At 39.1% G+C, this 18,853-nt stretch overlaps 4 protein-coding genes and 1 non-coding gene across 6 annotated transcripts; 3 read left to right on the forward strand and 2 right to left on the reverse strand.

Moving 5' to 3' along the window:
- The first annotated feature begins 214 nt into the window (after window positions 1-214).
- On the forward strand, window positions 215-2,881 carry aqp8a.2 (aquaporin 8a, tandem duplicate 2). Its single transcript, XM_026179059.1, has 5 exons — window positions 215-528; window positions 1,290-1,416; window positions 1,505-1,719; window positions 2,363-2,497; window positions 2,583-2,881. The coding sequence occupies exons 1-5, from the start codon at window positions 272-274 to the stop codon at window positions 2,623-2,625; spliced, it is 777 nt and encodes a 258-aa protein (XP_026034844.1). The 5' UTR covers window positions 215-271; the 3' UTR covers window positions 2,626-2,881.
- Window positions 2,882-2,953: 72 nt separating this feature from the next.
- Window positions 2,954-4,014, reverse strand: hbae5 (hemoglobin, alpha embryonic 5). Its single transcript, XM_026179061.1, has 3 exons — window positions 3,875-4,014; window positions 3,402-3,609; window positions 2,954-3,163 (listed from the first exon to the last, which is right to left on the reverse strand). Exons 1-3 carry the CDS (start codon window positions 3,967-3,969, stop codon window positions 3,035-3,037), a joined length of 432 nt encoding a protein of 143 aa, XP_026034846.1. The 5' UTR covers window positions 3,970-4,014; the 3' UTR covers window positions 2,954-3,034.
- On the forward strand, window positions 3,644-3,737 carry trnai-uau (transfer RNA isoleucine (anticodon UAU)). Its single transcript has 2 exons — window positions 3,644-3,681; window positions 3,702-3,737. It is a non-coding gene; the product is annotated as a tRNA-Ile (tRNA).
- A 1,888-nt stretch (window positions 4,015-5,902) lies between the features above and the next one.
- hbbe2 (hemoglobin beta embryonic-2) lies at window positions 5,903-6,682 on the forward strand. The gene is made up of 3 exons (XM_026179060.1): window positions 5,903-6,063; window positions 6,144-6,366; window positions 6,452-6,682. Exons 1-3 carry the CDS (start codon window positions 5,972-5,974, stop codon window positions 6,578-6,580), a joined length of 444 nt encoding a protein of 147 aa, XP_026034845.1. The 5' UTR covers window positions 5,903-5,971; the 3' UTR covers window positions 6,581-6,682.
- A 7,175-nt stretch (window positions 6,683-13,857) lies between these two features.
- hbae4 (hemoglobin alpha embryonic-4) lies at window positions 13,858-16,040 on the reverse strand. 2 transcript variants are annotated; one of them, XM_026177620.1, is made up of 4 exons: window positions 15,915-16,040; window positions 15,654-15,769; window positions 15,143-15,347; window positions 13,858-14,167 (listed from the first exon to the last, which is right to left on the reverse strand). In XM_026177620.1, exons 2-4 carry the CDS (start codon window positions 15,743-15,745, stop codon window positions 14,039-14,041), a joined length of 426 nt encoding a protein of 141 aa, XP_026033405.1. In that variant the 5' UTR covers window positions 15,746-15,769; window positions 15,915-16,040; the 3' UTR covers window positions 13,858-14,038. The 2 variants fall into 2 exon arrangements, with proteins under 2 accessions (XP_026033405.1, XP_026033404.1); XM_026177619.1 differs by having other exon boundaries at window positions 15,654-16,040.
- Between the last annotated feature and the right edge of the window lie 2,813 nt (window positions 16,041-18,853).

Consider the following 18,853-nt stretch of genomic DNA (forward strand, 5'->3'; position numbering starts at 1 on the left):
CGTTTTATGTTTTATTTTTTTTAAAGATGTCACTTAAGTGCACTCCTTCAAACACTGCCAAGCATGGCTGAACAGGTGTGAAGAACATTTATATGGCTCAATAATTCATTCTTTATGCTTTTATGACCAGTGATGCAATATGTTTGCAGTGTGCAGGTTATGGGGGATGATTATTAATAAACCCCAACACCTTGCAGCACCTTCGGCACTTCGGCACACTGGTCCGAGTACAGAGAAGCCAGCTGCAGGTGCAGGCAAATAAGGAGCGACAATGGGCGAGGAGCAAATTGAAATGGGAGATTCTGCTCTAATGGAGCCTATGAAGACTAAACCCGTGTTGAAACCTCAACCTAACAAATACGAGAGATTGTACCAGCCCTGCTTGGCTGAAATTGTGGGGACCTTGTTCTTTGTTTTCATCGGCTGTGTGTCTGTGATCGAGAACGTACCAGAAGCTGGACGGCTACAGCCAGCCCTGGTGCACGGTCTGGCTGTAGCCGTGCTGGTGGCTGTCATGGATAAAATCAGGTAAAGTTATTTATTAAGTCAAACGTTGGCATTTATGTTTTAGTTGTTGGATTGTTTGTTTGAATATCATTTATGTCAAACTTTAACCTTGGTTACTTGAAGGTTAAAGATAAAGTTCATTTACCTACCTTAAATCTTTTCAGGATATCTTTTGTAGATAAACGAGGCAGTGTATGTATGATTGATGCAAATAAATCAATTTAAAAAATCTAGAGGGTAAAGCAGGGATTTGACGTAGCGTGCCACATGACACATTTAATCCTTGTGATGTCTTTATATAAGAAAAGGAAGGTCAGTTTCGACAGTGCGTCACTGCAGAAAATGCAAGAAATCTGTCGGCATAACTCTTTGGGGTTAAATTGTTTGAATTAAATGTGTAAAATCACATAACAAATAACAATTTCTTATAGGTCATCGCCCAAACTATCCTGTAATTATAAAACAGACCATTTTTGTTAATGCACAGATTTATTTATTTGACTGTGGCTTCATTGTAACAAAAATAAATTTTTACAGTAAGTGACAAAAATAACTTTTCTGTCATTTCATTGTTAATCTATCACCTTGTTTTACTTTGAAGTAGCATGAGTGTTCATGGGGAGGTGTTTATCAGGAGTCTTTGCTGGCCCATTCTGGCCCCTGGGCCTTATGTTTGATAACTCTGGGTTAAAGGTTTACGGTGTAGACATTTACCAGATTTGAGTGGAGTTAGCTCAGTTTGTTCTCAACTTTGTCTTTGTTGCTCCTTTGCCTCCTCCCAGTGGCTCTCACTTTAACCCTCCCTTCACTGTTGCCATCTACCTGTGTGGAGGGATGGACCTGATGATGGCGGGGCTCTATATTGTCTGCCAGCTGATTGGAGGAGTGGTGGGAGCTGGAATGGCCAAGGTCAGTTGAAGGTTCAGCACCTTCACATCTTCTAAATGCATGTTTGAGTATCCTGTGAAATTTTCACCACAACTCTACTGTTTCATAGCTGATGACCCCTCCAGAACGCTTCATCAATGCCACGGGAGCAGCGTTCACTATCCTCAAGTCAGACAGCCAGCTGTCACGAGCCATATTCGGAGAGGTGGCCATGACCTGCCTGATAACTTTGGTGGTGCTGCTGGTGGCTGTCAATACCAGGACGAAAACCCCACTGGCTCCTTTCCTGGTGGGCTGTACGGTCATAATCAATGTCTTGGCAGGGTGAGACACAGGGCCCTGTCCAGCAGCGATCTTGGCTCAAGAGTTGGGAGTTCGCCTTGTAATCGGAAGATTGCCGGTTCGAGTCTCGGTTGTTGTGTCCTTGGGCAAGACACTTCACCCTTGCCTCTGTCAGTGCGCCCCAGGGCAGCTATGGCTACAATGTAGCTTGCCATCACCAGTGGGTGGATGACTGAATGTGTAAAGTGCTTTGGGGTCCTTAGGGACTAGTAAAGCGCTATACAAATACAGGCCATTTACCATTTTACCTGATCACAGGCAGGGCGGTGATATTAATTTGATAGCCTGGATCTTGTTCTTGCTATTTGCCTGTGGGATTCCCAGATACGTGTAGCTGTCCTCAACTTCTGCAATGTTTCCTTCTGGTAGTGCGATCCATGGTAGATCCTGCACTTGAAGATGACTTGTGCTATTGGCTTAAAATTGCCCTCTAGTGTTGTTCACCTGACCCATTAATAATATTGTAAAAATATATGATATCCTGGTCTGATTGCTTTTGGTGCTTTAGGCATATTCTAAAGTGTTTTGCATTATTGGCCTACTTAAGCAGGATTTTATATTGTGCTTAAGTAAATGATTTAAAAACTTGTTTTTCCTCTTGTTTAACTTTATCACTTATGTGCAGGGGTGATATATCAGGAACATGTCTAAATCCTGCCAGAGCTTTCGGTCCAGCTGTGGTGACCGGTTACTGGACTTACCACTGGGTGTACTGGGTCGGTCCCATTGGGGGAGGTCTTGTGGCCGCTGCTTTGGTCAGGTAAGAGAAGTTACACATAACTGGATTACTAAATTAAACCACAGGAATGATACACCAGTGTCACTGTCTCTTCCTGTTTTTGCAGGATCATTCTGGGTGATGATAAACTCCGAATCATAATGAAATGACTCCATTTACAGCTGTGGTGCAGGATTCAATATATCCATAAGCTCTGTCTTTCATTCCATATATTTAAAAAAGGGCATACTTTTGGATATTTCTTTTTGATACTGTTATTCCATGGCAGTTTGTAATCTATGGATTGTTGTTTAGTATAAAATAAATCAAGAAAAATACATAAAATCATTTTTTCTCAGTTCTTCCCCATAGAAAAAGAACACTGCCATTTAATCTAAACTCTTTATTGGGACTTTTTTCTGCAGTGTCACGTGTGCAGGTGTGAAACGACACAGTGAGATATTTAAAAAAAGAAAAACACACACACACAGAGCAGGATTATTTTTGGCGACATGCTTTATTTTCGTTTTCCAACCATGATTTTAATGGTCACAAACTGCGCTTTTCGCTGCCGACATCTCAACGGTATTTCTCAGAGAGACCCAGGGCCACGGCGGCCAAGAATTTGTCGAAGGCGACATGAGTTTCCGGGGTGAAATCTTTAGGGAACATAGTGGCGATCACCACCATAAGGGACTGAGCCAGGATCTGCAGAGAGAGGAAACAGTTTACACCAAATATATGAAGTTTGCTCGGCAGAAATCGCTTTTAATAAACAGACTGTTTGTTAGTACAAATGCATAGTCAATAAACTCGATCTTCTTAAGAACAATCTTTTCAATATGTTGGATTACTTTGTTACATAAATTAACCGTGCGTGAAATAGGAACAGACAATAACCTCTGTTTATAACTGAAATCGCAAATGCACATGATCCGCGTCTTACCTTGAAGTTAGATGGATCCACCCTCAGCTTGAAGGCGTGCAGCTCGCTCAGTTCCAGCAGGCCGCCTCTCAGGTTGTCAATCTTGGACACGGCCTCAGTGACTCCACCCAAGATCAGCTTTCCGTGAACCATCACGGGCTCAGAACCGGGAGTCAGGTCCGGCCAGTGGGAGAAGTAAGTCTTGGTTTGCGGATACACGAGGAGCATCCTGTGGAAGCAGAGATGAACATGGTGGGTCACAAGCTCCAGTGGCGCAATCGGTCAGCGCGCGGTACTTATAAGACAGTAGCCTGCAGAGTTATGCCGAGGTTGTGAGTTCGAGCCTCACCTGGAGCACGAGCTTATTTTAAGTAGTGGAAACACACATCTGAAGTGTGTTTAAATATTTGAGGCGACTGTTGCTGTAATTTGGCGCTGTATAAATAAAATTCAATTGTACTGAATTCAATAAAGAAGTGCCAATACAGCCTTACCTGCCCAAAGCTTCGCCTCCAACAGTATCCACAGCCTTGGAGACCTTGGCCCAGAGTGCCTTGACGGCAGCCTTGTCTTTCTCAGTCAGACTCATGTTGGATCGGTTGTCTCTCTCTCTCTGATGATGCTACCCGGCGAGGAGCTGTGCTTAAATTCAGTTGCCCCCCTGGGTCACACCCAGGGCATCTGATACCAAGCCACAAGCTGTGACGCAGATAGGACTCATTCACCGGACCTGATAGAAACTTGTTTGGCTTTAGGCCAACGCAGAGGGTGATATCTGCTGGTGACATCTTGGGTGTGAATTTGCAAAAACACTCTGCATTTTTTCGTGTAGGATACCAAAAGTGCAACGTAACCACATTTTCTGCTTTGCAAGTTTGTGAGAAGTTAGAGGTGAAGCACATGGTCCCCTGATGACTGATGAGTGGAGAACATCTCAGGCGGAGTGATATCATGTGCAGAAAGTCTACAGTTCTAAGAACAATGAGTGAACTCGTGTCTAAGGAGTTGCTGTGAAATTAATGCCAATAAAACTGATTGATTCATAAAACTGAACACATTTTTCTATTACTTCCAGCTTTACTGAGGCCTGAACCAAGTAAATTATAGTAATAGTAGTAGTAATAATAATAATGATAATTTTGAATATTTACAAAACAATTCGATTCGATTCGTACTACTTAAATCAATCAATAAAAAAATTAAGTATATTCTCGTGATGTGATCATCATTTAAACAATTTTACCAATGAAGTACAATATAAGTATAAGAAAATGATCTATTAAAAAAACAGATTTCGTGATCGCAAAGAATGTGGGTCATTTATGGATGCAGGTGGGAGTTACAAAAATGCGTGCATGCACATTACGCACTTACAGAAAAGAGCGCAAAATTCTATAATATATGCAAGTACACTCGGTGGATCTAGGATATACTAAAAATACACGATTAAAAAACAGCTCTTCTTATCAAATTGAAGCTGTTTAAAGCTTTCTCAGATTTATCAGATTTAATTTTTTAATTCAGCATTTTTTTCTTTTTTGGCTCGGTTCATAAAATAAGTTCCTATCAGTGGTAGAAAATAGAGCAGACGGCCTTTATCAGCCAGCTCAAGTGTTCTTAATCAAAACACATGCATCTGTGGACGCAGGGGGGTTTGGGTGGAGGGGGGTTCGCTGCTGCAGATAACACCGGTGTGGTTTACGAGATATAACTTAAAGAGCGTCAAACACTCTCGAGCTGCTTGGCAACCATTCCTCACATTTAAAATAAAGACAAATAAAGACTAAATAAATAAATAAATTCTTTCATTTTTCTCCGCATAAATGTTTAGCCTTTTTACTTATATTTCTATATAATGTTGATATTTTTGTGAAGATGTGAAGTTGTTGAACCTTTATTTGTATAATATCAGGCAGATACAGACGAATTATGCATTTCCATATTTTAAAAAAAAATCTGAATTCACATTTAAAATATATACACACTTTATTTAGATTTTAAAAAGTGGGGGACGCACTTTAATCAATGTTGACAGATAATTTTCAAAAGGCCTTTTTCGCATTTTATGAATTTTATCCTCTGTGTGATTTGTTTAAAAGTAAAATAAATAAATAAATAAATAAATAAATAAAATAAAATAAAAAACTCAACTGCAACTCAGGATTCAGCTAATAACAGCTGAATAAATAAAATAAATAAAAATAAATAAAATAAAAATAATAATAAGAATTATCAGAGACTTGAGGACTGCATTTGAAATAACTGTAATAGAATATGTTGGGAATATTTTGCGCATAAAATATTGGGCTTTGGAATCTTTGGCCGCACAATAACTGCGCTAATTGAAATTTTGTTTTTGGCTTTGCTTAAATTGCGCAGGACACGAATAACAAAACCGTATCAACAAATCCAGAAACTTCTGGTGAAGTCTGCAGTTTATCTCACGCGCATCATCTCCAGCCTATCACAGCAGACTTCTCATTTGGGGTGGGGGAGCTTCGACGCATTTAAATAGATGCAGGGGGTCTAGTGAAGCACTATTCAGCCTTTTCCTTCAAGCCTGAAGAAAAAAATCATAATCAAACGCCACCATGGTTGAGTGGAGCGAAAACGAACGCAGCATCATCTCCAACATCTTTTCCAACCTGGACTATAACGACGTTGGGCCCAAGGCTCTGGTCAGGTAAGGAACACCTCTGCAAGAGGACAATCCTTCCTATGACGTGCCCTGTGGCCAAACTCACGTGTGTTTCTCCCTTGCAGGTGTCTGGTCGTTTACCCCTGGACTCAGAGGTATTTCTCCTCCTTCGGTAACCTCTACAACGCCGAAGCCATCAGCACCAACCCGAAAGTCGCTGCCCACGGAATCAAAGTGCTCCACGGTCTGGACCGCGCTCTGAAGAACATGGACAACATTAAAGCCACCTACGCCGAGCTGAGCGTCCTGCACTCAGAGAAGCTGCATGTCGACCCCGACAACTTCAAGGTAAACCTCAGAACCCGCCTTTCTTCTTCTTCTTTTTAATGCAAACACGACATTTTCTTATACCTTTTTTTCTTTCTCCATGCAGCTGCTTTCTGACTGCCTGACCATTGTTATTGCTGGAAAACTGGGTTCCGCTTTCACCCCAGAGGTTCAGGCTACCTTCCAGAAGTTCTTGGCCGTGGTGGTGTCCGCTCTCGGAAAGCAGTACCACTAAAATGTAGATCCGTCTGCATCTGGAAGCCAGAAGGAGATCTAACGCCCGTTTCAATATGTTATGGATCACCTCAAAAGAGAAATAAAGGCCCACTGAAGCAAAGTTTACGTTTTCCCTTTGTATTTTTTTTAAAAATTTTACACATGCTTATAAGTTATATCTTATATCACACTGGGGGGCTGGATGCCGAGTAGAGGGCAAATAAAGGATCTCGTTTGTACTTTTAGGTTTTTAGACTGTAACATGGCGAAATATGAGAGCGGATTTCACTCTTGCAAAGGTTATAATAAAAACTAAACTAATAAATAATAACAACTTCAAAATAGAAACCATATATTTTATAGGATTTGTAAATAAAAACAACCATAACCGCAAAATGACCAGTAACAGGCTGTTCTTCATTCTAACGAGAGTACCCTATTGTTTTTCACTATACTAGATACTACTTTGTTTATTTCATTTTCTGTTGGGCGATGAATTGCGTGCACAGCTGGGGATTTGTTGTAAATTACAACTGGAACAAACAAACATACATGCATTTAATTTTAAGATTATATTTTTTTAAATGTACTTTATTTATCTTGCTTGCACTTTCTATTTCACTGTTTATGCCGCTCTCCTCACTCTCAATCAGAGATGGGCAGTTACTTGTAACGCGTTACTGTAATCCGATTACTTTTTCCTAGTAGCGAGTAAAGTAAGGGATTACTATTGCAAAAATGGTAATTTGATTTGATTTGATAAACGTTTATTGGTCCCACAAGGGGAAATTTCCTAAGGCTGCCGACCTATTGCACGTAATGGAGGCGCCATCTTACCCTCTGACCACACATACATTACACAAACATCACATGGGGAAGACAGGTCAGAGAGGTATAACAATGGAAAATGCACCACATAAGGAAAGATAAGGAGAAAAAAATAACTCCTCCCAGACTGAGCTCCAACAGGGAGACCAGTTTGAGAACAGAAAAAAACACCTCTGCACATGAAAAAACTCTAAATACACCAAAGAAACACATGACCAAAGACCAAAGAACTCATAATTGACTACAGAAGACACAAGACAGAAATCCAACCACTAATCATCAGCGACGACTGTGTGGAGAGGGTGGCAGACTTCCGCTTCTTGGGAGTCAGCATAGAGGGAAACCTATCCTGGAGTGTGAATACCTCTGAGCTACTGAAAAAGACACAACAGAGACTGTACTTTCTGAGAGTGCTTAGGAAGAACAACATCACACAGAGACTGCTGGTGTCTTTCTACAGAGCCTCCATCGAAAGCATACTAACGTACTGCATAGGCATATGGTACGCTAGCTGCACAGTGGCTCAGAGGAAAGCACTCCAGGGAGTAATCAACGCTGCCCAAAGGACAATCGGCTGCCCTCTCCTCAAACTGAAAGACCTACACAGTTCCCGCTGCCTCAAAAGAGCCCATAACATCATAAAGGACACCTCACACCCTGGACACTCCATGTTCGAACTGCTGCCTTCAGGTAAACGGTATAGAACAACATACACAAGGACTAACAGACTCAAACACAGTTTCTACCCAATTGCAATATCATGTCTCAATGCTACTAAAAGTAGATGACTTTCATTGCCCCTGTTGTCATTTGTGCCCTTGATGTTGGAATGCTTTCAGACATGTTTTGTTGGATGCGCTAACAAATTGATTGAGTGATTGATTGTTTGAGTGATATATCAACTAGGTCGTATGTTGAGTGTCTGTATGGGGCCTTAGGCCTGGATTGCTTGGGTGTATCTATGGTATCAGAATACTGTATTTTATATGTATTTCTATCTTTTATATCCTATCATTATAGTTTTTAAGTATTTAATTATAGTTTTTAAGTATTTATCTTTTGTGATGTTGCACTGACCAGAGACATCTTTCAATTTCATTGTACCTGTGACAATGACAATAAAGAATATTCATTCATATTCATTCATGACAAGCAACAGGGGTGGGTAAAGGGTGAGAGACAGCCGATTTAGACAGTGCATCCGGGTCTGCGTGCGCTGGTCTCCTTGATCCACCGTCAGCATCGGAAGGGAATAAGCGTCGAAGGCGTTTGGAAAGGGAGGGGGGATGAGTGTGTGCATATCAGTGTATATGTATGTGTGAGTTCAGCTGAGACAGTGTCCTTCGCCCTGCTAGGCTAAGTAAACAGTCTTCCAGCCAACCCAGGTGTCCTTGTTGTTCAGCCCCAGCCTTGCAGCTGGCGCCAAACGGGTATCCGCATAAGTGATGGTGTTTTTACTTTAGTGCGAACAGCTCATATGAATTTCAAAGCAGTTCTACAGTCCAACACTGGTCTCTCAATCTCCCGTTGGAGAGCCGCGAGCTTCGCCATACTTGGGTTCTGTGATGTTGTCATTTCTTGTGCTCAAGGATCCGATTTCTGAGAACTCACGGCAGCGTGCCTCCCCGAGATGTCATCCAATTTGCGCCCAGAGATGTTATTCCGAGCTAGCAGCCGTAGCATCTCCAAGATCTTATCCGTGCTGCACTCAATGAGCCCATTTTGAGAAACTCACGCCTCTCCCATCGTTCCAATCCCAGCGGGCAGCCTTGTGGGGGTTTGAACAGCCGGTTCTGCTTTCTTAATTCTTCGATAAGTCAGGGCCAAGCCAGCTCCGATTAGCCAGAACCCTGTTACCATGATTCCGAATAGGTAGATATCTTCAGCACTCAGGCCCACCCAAGCCCAAACTTCTCGTTGAGAAAGGGGTGTCAATTGCATCTAGGGACCAGTTGATCCAATCCATAATTCCTCTTTTAGGTTTTAGAGAACAGACTGTGAGAGAGTGTTCCAGGGAAAAGTAATACAAAAAACATGACACTAGACAAGGACATAAGAGGCTAAGCAGGGAAGCTAAGGGAGAGGAGGAGAGGAGAAAAGTGCGACCGCCTTCATCAAGAGCAAGAGCAGAAAAATTAGATTACTGTTACTTTCCCGCAGGAACGCTGTATTATGTTTAGAAAAGAGAGAAAAAAATGAAAGCACTGAAATCTGTATCAACTGTCTACCTTTTCCCACAATTATTAATTCATAATCTTTGAAGCTATATAGGTAAAGGTGTGGTGCTACTTGAGGGCATCGGAGTGACACTAAATAACTGCAGTTAGTTAGGTCAATAGTTTAATTGAACTATAGCTATCAGAGCTGTCAGAATGATGAGTGGAACGATCTTTGGGTTATATAATATTGGGCTAATTTAATTGCAAAGATGGAATCAGTAATCCATAATTGCCTGCCAATGTCCAGCGCAGATTAGTTGCTCAAAAGTGTACACACCATACCAGGGAGTGCAAATGAGAGATTTGCAGGTGTTTGTCTCTGCTGTTAAGATAAATGAGAGGAGGCGGAAGAAGAACCAGCATGGTTTTCTGTAAGGTTGAAGTATTTTGTTAGAAAGCACCGCGAATGAGTGTGTTCCAGGGGAACAAGACTGAGGTGGAGCGCAAGATTTATCCAGAGGAGAGCTACACTGTTATAAACTATTCCATCAAAAACCTGACATCCATGTGTATAGCTGACCTGTGCTATACCGAGAAGAACACCAAACATCATTTACCGTCAGATCCCGACCCCTCTATTTAGCAATGAAGACATAGCTAATGTGTCTCATGCGTAAATGCTCACACTGCCCATGTTTTTTATTTTTTCTGCAGATTGCGCACTAACACAGTCACATTGACACCTACCCCTTTTTAATGATAGAAAATACATTAATGCAACATTAAAATCTCTGTCTGCCCACTGCAGCAGGAAGGACCAAGTTAGAGGACAGAGCCAAAGATTTAGCATTCCGCTCACAGCTTTGGGCCACCCACCAGTCACAATTACGCACTCGCTTCCAATAAATGAACACACATCAACTATCGCATATCTTACAACCGAAATGACGCGTCTCCCCCCTTTCCCCACAGCGGTAAGTTTCGCGTTAGACTATTGTTTCCTTCTTCCCTCTAATCTGTAACAAACAAAACTGAAAGTTTTGACGGGACTCAAAGGGTGGAAGTGTCTAAGATTAATGTCTTAAATCTAAGCCGTTCAATAGCTGTTCTTCTCCACAGCGGAACAGGTCAGCTGCAACACTGATTTCAGGTTTACACGGTGGAAGACTTTGTGATACAGTGCAGTTCCTGAGCTGTCCCATATATCTGTAACTCTGACATTAAGCCTGTGAAAAGCGGCGGAATTCATAATTCACAAGAGGATAGGTAAGGGAGAGAAATGACATTAAAGAAGTGGGAGACAATCCTACGGGGAAAGAAACAGAAAAGCAGCAGGGTGCTGTGATAGAATTGGCAGTGATAAAAATGGTCATGCGGATGACTTTACGTCACTCGGTCATTTGATTAGTTTATTTAGTTATAGCTGAATAACGCAAACTATCAAATGTGGCGGAATAGCCCCAGAAATTAATGAGAACTCAACAGTGAACCCATGGACTTGGGCGGGCACGTGACCGCCCCACTACTTGATCAATTAGCCCTTCACCTCTACACATCTTTACAATAGAGCTATTTATACACCACAAACTGGGCATAAAGATATTTGTGTTTATTTATAGAAGAGTTAATGTAGTTAACCGAAGCTAAGCTACAAAATAAAATGAGGTGTGGAAAAAAAATCTGAATTAACAGAAAAAAACCTACACTACACTTAAAAAAATGAATGAAAAAAGGACACTGAATACAAAAACAACTAATTAGAAAATACAAAATTATAGCTAAGTGCAGTGGAATCAAACTAATTTCAGCACCAGAGACAGCGCCGTGTTCAACGTCCTCACAGCAGCTTCATTTTTAATACGAAAGATTAAACGGGCTCCTTCTGTGTTTTTAAACATTATCAACAAGATAGAAGTAGATATTTATGCTTTTCACATTTGATGAAATAATGGAAAACAAAAACGTATAATTTCAGAAAATACATTACACAATAAACGTGCTAACTCAACCCTGAAAAAGTAAAACTACAAACACATAACGATCGAAGAATATCTTCATAACCTACCGAGAACAAATGCCCAGAGAGAGATCACCAGTTACAGTTTTTATTTTCTTCCACTTTAGTAACTTTTGTAAATGTACATCTGGAGTCATGGCTGTAAAATCAGGCCCAACAAAAGGACCTTATCTTTCCATGAGAATAAACTTTTCTGTCAATAAAAAAATATTTTTCACCAAATGACATTGAAAAATGGTGTATTGAAGAGCTAAATCACAGCTCCTTATTAAACACAGGCTATTTGGGTTTTTTTAAAAGTATCTAATTCATGTATTCAAACAATATTCTTAAGAGAAATTGTGAACATGTCTATGATACTAACGACTGAATTAGACTCTTCAAAATTACCTAGGGTCACTTTTACTTGCAAGGACGTCACATTTCATGACGTTAGAACAGAAGTCTGATGGTACAGATGAGGAAATAATTGTTTTATTCTCTGGTGAATTTGTATTTTTCTCACTTCCAAAGAAATGAGCACAAACAGAATTCTGGCTGGACTGTAGGGATCAAATAATCATTTCCTCAGTGACCTGAAAATGAATTTATAATGTTTGTCTCATGTGCTTTTCTAGATTTTTGTTTGATATTCTGTACAGTCACTGTACAGTAAACCTGCAAATTACAAACGTACAAATTTACCCCAGGATCAAATAATTATTCCCCCCACTGCGTACCTGACATCTACACCTGGTTTTTAACTATATAAAAATTAAATTTTTTTAAAAAACCCTCACATAATTAGATATTCTGACATCTTACATTAAATGTAATATTACTGTAATATTATTATTATTAAAATGATAGAAAATGTATTATTTATTAGTGAGTTATGAAGAAAAATGTACGTTTTAGGGTGTCCCACAGTACTACATTTCAATACAGCAGCCGAAAGGTGGAGAAGACTGCTGATTGCTCAACGTTTGAACAACAGTAGCTCCCTTCACCCTCCCTATCTCCAACTCTCATCTTCTCAAATCCCCCCAATCACCTGCCCTTCCTCTACCAATCTCATCTACACCCACACCCCACCTACTCTTCAGCATGTGCTCTAACTGTAACTGCTTCCTTACATATTGCACAGTCTCCCAGTTATTTTAATGCTAAGATTGCTTCAAGCAGACTCTTACTTCAGGCCAACAGGGCACGGTCCTCACAGATGTCAGGTGTATAAAAATTTCATCTGTGTCTCTGATGTTTTGTCTTTTTTCCCTCTCATTAAAAATATTTCAACCTTGTCTGACTCATGGATTTTCACGTACGCGAAGCTACAGATAAGAACCAAAGGTGAGAACACCAGTCTCTGCAAGTTTAGGGTTCACAGGAACTATCAAGCCTGTGCATTTTTACTTTACTGGGAAAGAAGTCTGAGGATTTTAACTTAAGCGTAGTACAGCTCCTAAATTATGAGTAATTTGGCATTATTTGGATTATGTAGCCTGTAAAATGTAGATTGTAAAATTACAACCGTGCGTAACTGTGCGCAGATACAAACAGAAGGCATAAATTATCTCTCATGCTCTTCACATGAGATGACTGCTACAATCAACTCAAAATGTTAAAAACAACAACAACAACAACAACAACAACAACAACAACAACAAAAACCCAGCAAAGGTAAAAGCAAGGATGAAGAAATGAATGCAGTTCATTCTGCTGTCATATTAAAAACATTTACACTCCCATTAAGTAAAAAAGAGTATTAGCACGTTTTGGCAATCCTAAAAAAAGTTAATTTTTGTGTAATCAACCTCACAACAAAGATGTCTGTAAATTACAGAAGTTATTTCACTTAAATATCTAAAAAACTGACATTTAACATCTTGTCTATGAGCTGCTTTGAATATTGCATCAGCATGCGTCTGTATTACCACCAGTTTACCAAATGGGGGCACTGTTGCTCTGTGTACCGTAAATACTTTATTTGAGGTCCATAGATAAACCTGGAGAGTCCTCCCAATTCACTGGTGTTAAAACCTGAATCCTTTGTTTCTGTAATACTAGAAAAATAAAACAATAAAACAAAAAACAGATTAGATTTAATATTAAATGTGCCTTTGTAGTTGTAAATGTATTATTTATTATGAAAATATTTTACAGTAGGAAAGCTTGCTTAAGTAAAATAATGTAAATTATCAGCTGACATGACGGTGAGCAACTAAAAAAACTTAACTCAGTCAAATGATGAATTCCTTGAAAATGATCAACACAATGCATTTTGAACGTGATATGATAATGCGTGAAACACCACAGATTCGATTTGTTTTTATTTGATAATATAACAGCACAAAAACTAACACACGAATTGCACATTTTTTACCATTAAAAATGTAACAAAGTAATGACAGAGACACATACAGAGAAAAACAAAAAGATTTTACATAGCATCATAAATGCCTCGTATGCTTTCTGGAAACCCAGTGCTTGAGTCTCATCTGTATTTCTCAGCAAGAACAGCAGCAAACGCTGACAGGTACTTGTCCATGGCGGCGTGAGCCACCGGTGTGAATTCATCCCCCAAGTAACAGGCAAGGCTGACGAGCATACTGTGCGACAGCAGCTGCAGGAGAAACACAAAAGATTGGTAAAAAGTGAACAACATACTTACATAATTTATAGTATGTGTCAGTTTTCTGAAAATCATGAACCCACACACTGCCATTTGTCGTCCTCAGTGTGTTATTGTTAATATAGTGATGTAGTATTGTGTAATTTGCACAGAAAGCATGTCTGATAATTTTAAGTGCCAAACAATGCATTAAAAATATCGTCTCCTCCTCACCCTCTCGCCTCACAACGGCTAGTTTCACAGCTTGTAATTCCCCAAACATCCACAATTGTCATATATGTATAATACAATACCGTATACTTATACACATTGTCATTTTGTTCACTTATAATTTTTTTTTAACCATTTTTCAGATTTCCCGACTGGTTCACATACTGCCTTTTTGCACCCCATTTCAATATTCCTGGAGGAACCCATTTAATCAAATGTATTATTTATTTTAATTAGTGCTGTCAAAAGATTAAAAAAAACATTTTTCCATTTTTTTTCCTCCTCCATAAAACAAACTAGTTGATTTGTCATCTGAACAGGCTGGAAAAACAAAACAGCAGCAGACTTACAGTTAGTAAATCTGTTGTTTTCTTTTTAGTTCAGTTAAACTCTATTATAGAATTACTGAAAAAATCCCTACATACTAATAGGATTATCTTTTGCATGCAGAATTAAAATGCACAAATAAATACAATTTCATACATTGCAGTCACCTGTACGCCTTATAGCATACAACAAAGAAATTGCACAAGTATATATATTAACCCTGTAGCAAGTGCATCATATTTGATACATGAGTTTCTGGCAATTATTTTGTGGTTCAGGCTTTACTGGATTAGTAGATATACTTAATAGGAAAATCTGAATAACAAAAAACTGATTATCTCTGATTAAAAGATTAAAAGTAAATTAAAAAAAAATCCAATGCAAGAAGGGGATGGAAGGGCTGTAAATAGGTCTGAGGTGTTTAGGCACCTTAAAGTTTCTGGGGTCTACCCGAAGCTGGTAGGCGTGCAGAGTCTGCAGGGGAGCCAGGGTGACAGTTAGCTGACTGATGTCTTGGGCCCCCTCAGCTATAGCCAGGACTATCTTCTTCCCGTGAGAAAGCAGGTGGGAGGAGTTAGGACTGATGTCTAGATGGGAAAAATATGTCTTGGTGCCCGGATAAGAGGCAAACATCCTTAAGAAGGGAAAAGTGAAATTATTTCCATGCTGATATGATAGGAGCAACAGAGTAAGTGCTACATGTTGACTGTCTTTGGTCACCAACTATCATTTGTGTGAACTCGATCCTGTAACAATACTAAAATCTAATATTAACATCTGCAAACTGAAATGAAAGCTTATTGGTAGAGGAATCTATTTATCACAACACACACTCTTACTGGAGATGTTACTTTGTGTGTAGGAGCCTAAATCTTCATGCAAAACCATTTAAAGACAATGCAGTAAAGTATGAAGGTTACACAGGTAAGTCTCAACCTACCTAAGGAGTGCATCTGCTCCAATCTCTGCTGCCACAGGAGTCAGTCTTTCCCATATTTCCTTAATTAAGTCTTTTTCCTTCTTGGACAACATTGTGGCCTATCATACACAGAACCACTGTAGCCAAATATGCAAAGTGTTAGGTCTTTACAGCCAAAAAAACAAACAAGAAACTAATCAACCATTTTTTGCGCTGCATTAACCTGTTAACCAAATGCTAAAAAAGAAGGATGAGTGAAAGAGCAAAAGTAATAGTTCCTACTGTCTGAAGAAAACAGCTTGTACTGGTTGACCTCTCAGCAGATGTGTTGTCTCTCTCTGCCTCTGTGTTATCAGACCGCAGCCAGGGCAGGGTGCGGGCGACACACCACCACACTATCTGCTACCGTATGTGCGTCACACTGCATATTTACCATATCATTGGTGGGGTAGAGCTCAAGGTGCAGCTGTAGTTGAGCCCCCCCCCCCCCCTTCATTGATGGTAGAATTCTTTTTCTTCAGCCTATTGTTAATAGTTTTTAATTTATAGGCATTTCAGCAGATTAGTTGCTGTATCTGCTTCAGGGCTTTTTGCTCCCATGTAATGAACAAAGACACACACGCACACTAAAAAGTAACATTTTAAAAAACTAAGACTGAATCATAAGTTTATTTTAATGAATATGTTCTCTAAACCTTAGCAACTATTAAAACAGAATTTAGTGCTTCTGTTAGCAACATTAAAATAAAGAAAATGAGTCAATACTAGTGTAATTTGGATGATAATCTTTTTTGTCTCAGCTGCTCTTATCTGCAGGTCCACAAGTTGCCGGTTACAGAACAGTGGGTGTGAGCCCAGCCCATAACGTTATGAACCACACTGCAGTGCACATAGAGATCACATACATATAAGCCAAGTTTTAATGCCTCTGCTGATCTTAACACAAGACGTGAAAATGAGCCAGTGTAAAACTACCTCACTGGACTCAGTGAGCCTTGTATGTAAGCTAATATTGTTTATTGGACTTGTTTCTGTTTCCAATTTGAAGCTTGAGTGAAGTTTAAACAAATAAATAAACAACAAATAAAGAAACTAAACGTTTCTTCTGGATACCAAAATTCAGAGTTGTAAACTTTGGATTTCTAGCAATGGTAAACTTACTGGGGAGCTGTTTTGCTCATTTCCAGATCCACGTTTTTTTTTTTTTTTTTTAACAGCTCGTCAGATCATCCACTGAAACAAGCTATTTTTTATTTTTAGCTCCTCTCCTTTTAAGCCACTCCTAATTCTCCTGATTGACTCTAGCTGTCCATAGCAGTTTTATATGGTGAACCAAAAAAACTCAGCAAGAGTGTCTTTTTGTTTGGGTAAATATACATTAAAAGTGATGTTTAATGCTGAAGAGTCACAGTTACTCAAGTGGCCCTTTAATATTTATAGTGATTAAATAACATTACATCAATAATAATTGGAAGAATAATAAGCTATAAAAAAAAAAACCCTTCTCATGTCAAAAGTCACATAAAACCTCTTATGTGGCTCAAAATTATTACCAAAGCTTAACATGGTAAATTAGAAATAACCTTTTTATTATGATTGTCGACTTGAATTTAGTGTTACACATATACTGTGCCAAAGTAAGTTAACGCACGAATTGAGCTGAATAGAAAAACAAAGAGATGAGATTAAAAAAGCCAGAATCGTTCAGTTTGAAAGAAACAACTCCAAACAATTACTCGCCTACATACACTGAACATCTATAGGAACATAGTTTTGATAATGGTCTCCTGTCAGTAGGTAAGCCCTACCACTGTTTGTAGCCACACTATAAATAATATCACAAATTCACAAAAATGAGAACATGCACAGATAATTAAAATAAAAGTAAATACATTAAAATGACACCACCATAGAGCAAGATATATGATTTCAAACAAGCACCAACAGTCTTCTGAGTCTTCAGGTGCCAAGTGTGAATCTGTCCACACCTACAAAGACCAAGCTTGTATTCTTAAAACAAGTATGCAGTTTTTTTGTTAGAGACATATATTCCAGTTATTGCTTCAAACTGACTGGCCATGAGGATTTAAAAAGCCTTTTAATGTAGAGTATGTGTCCTGTAGTGCTTAAGAAATGAAATGGATGGTCCATAAGTGGACTGTTAGGTTTTCTAGAATGTGCTCTTTGTTGTTCACCATATTTGCTATTGATTAAAGCTGCCTGCTCCAGATGAGGCTTGAACTCAGAACTGCTTTCCAGTATATTAAGTCATTGGTACTGTGCACTAACTGATTGCCCCACTGGAACACCAGACTGTGACTGAAGATTTCCTTAATGGTGTTGAAATTCTGTTAAGCTCTTTTAAATGAAAATGGAAGATTTTGAATGATTTTTATGAACGTTTACTTAAATCAAGTAGTGAGACTAACACAGATTAAATTGCTATTTATGGTCATGTAACATAATTTTCACACTGAAGAGTCCAGGTGAGGCTTGAACCCTCAACCTTAGTATTTCTTCATACATTACTGCCTTAGAAACACTGCACGCTGACTGCACCACTGGAGCTGAGTTGCAATATAAAGATTAAATCAATTATTAATTTTTGATAACTGTTGATTAAACCAACCAAATAGTTTTGCTGGCTTTTAATGGCACATGGCTGCCGTTTCCTGAGCCTAGTTCTGCTGGAGGTTTATGTGTAATAAATTATTTGTTTATTTCACAAAACAATAAAAGACCACCGCTTACCTAAATGACTTCAAACTCACTCACTTAGACTAGGATGAAAGAAAGATGAACACACATACAGAGATTCCTTTATTTACGAATAAAATGATTTCTCTACCTGCTGTAACAAAAAAAGCCAGCATCAGCAGGAGTACATGTTTCAGTGAGCAGTACAACACACAGAGAGCCCTTTATTTGTTAGAGAAATAATATTAATAATAAATAAGTTTGCTGCCTTCAAAACCAAATAAACCGAATAAGCTGTGGGATCCATCTAATGACAGTTCAATGAAGTCCAACAATATGAGGCAAAAAAACCCCAAACAAACCTGTATGCTGTTGACTTTATTTGTTGATTTACATTTGTTTGCCTTATATAAATTAGTAACCACTAACTCACTGGTGTGATTGTACAATTCCAGGTTGTACAACATCTGCATTTATGAATAATCAGGTCTTGGCAACACAGCAGTTTTCAATCCAGCAACAAG

Source organism: Astatotilapia calliptera, chromosome 8, assembly GCF_900246225.1.
Source record: "Astatotilapia calliptera chromosome 8, fAstCal1.2, whole genome shotgun sequence".
NCBI lineage: Eukaryota > Metazoa > Chordata > Actinopteri > Cichliformes > Cichlidae > Astatotilapia > Astatotilapia calliptera.

Bases quoted from the DNA above. Each gene is read 5' to 3' on its own strand.
- aqp8a.2 (XM_026179059.1), top strand. From the start codon at position 272: ATGGGCGAGGAGCAAATTGAAATGGGAGATTCTGCTCTAATGGAGCCT. The intron at 1,417-1,504 runs GTCAGTTGAAGG...ACTGTTTCATAG, and splicing joins TGGGAGCTGGAATGGCCAAG to CTGATGACCCCTCCAGAACG. The intron at 2,498-2,582 runs GTAAGAGAAGTT...CTGTTTTTGCAG, and splicing joins GTGGCCGCTGCTTTGGTCAG to GATCATTCTGGGTGATGATA.
- hbae5 (XM_026179061.1), bottom strand. From the start codon at position 3,969: ATGAGTCTGACTGAGAAAGACAAGGCTGCCGTCAAGGCACTCTGGGCC. The intron at 3,610-3,874 runs GTAAGGCTGTAT...CTGCTTCCACAG, and splicing joins GGAGGCGAAGCTTTGGGCAG to GATGCTCCTCGTGTATCCGC. The intron at 3,164-3,401 runs GTAAGACGCGGA...CTCTCTCTGCAG, and splicing joins TGGATCCATCTAACTTCAAG to ATCCTGGCTCAGTCCCTTAT.
- hbbe2 (XM_026179060.1), top strand. From the start codon at position 5,972: ATGGTTGAGTGGAGCGAAAACGAACGCAGCATCATCTCCAACATCTTT. The intron at 6,064-6,143 runs GTAAGGAACACC...TCTCCCTTGCAG, and splicing joins GGGCCCAAGGCTCTGGTCAG to GTGTCTGGTCGTTTACCCCT. The intron at 6,367-6,451 runs GTAAACCTCAGA...TTCTCCATGCAG, and splicing joins TCGACCCCGACAACTTCAAG to CTGCTTTCTGACTGCCTGAC.
- hbae4 (XM_026177620.1), bottom strand. From the start codon at position 15,745: ATGTTGTCCAAGAAGGAAAAAGACTTAATTAAGGAAATATGGGAAAGA. The intron at 15,348-15,653 runs GTAGGTTGAGAC...TCCCTTCTTAAG, and splicing joins GGAGCAGATGCACTCCTTAG to GATGTTTGCCTCTTATCCGG. The intron at 14,168-15,142 runs GTGCCTAAACAC...TTTCTCCTGCAG, and splicing joins TAGACCCCAGAAACTTTAAG to CTGCTGTCGCACAGTATGCT.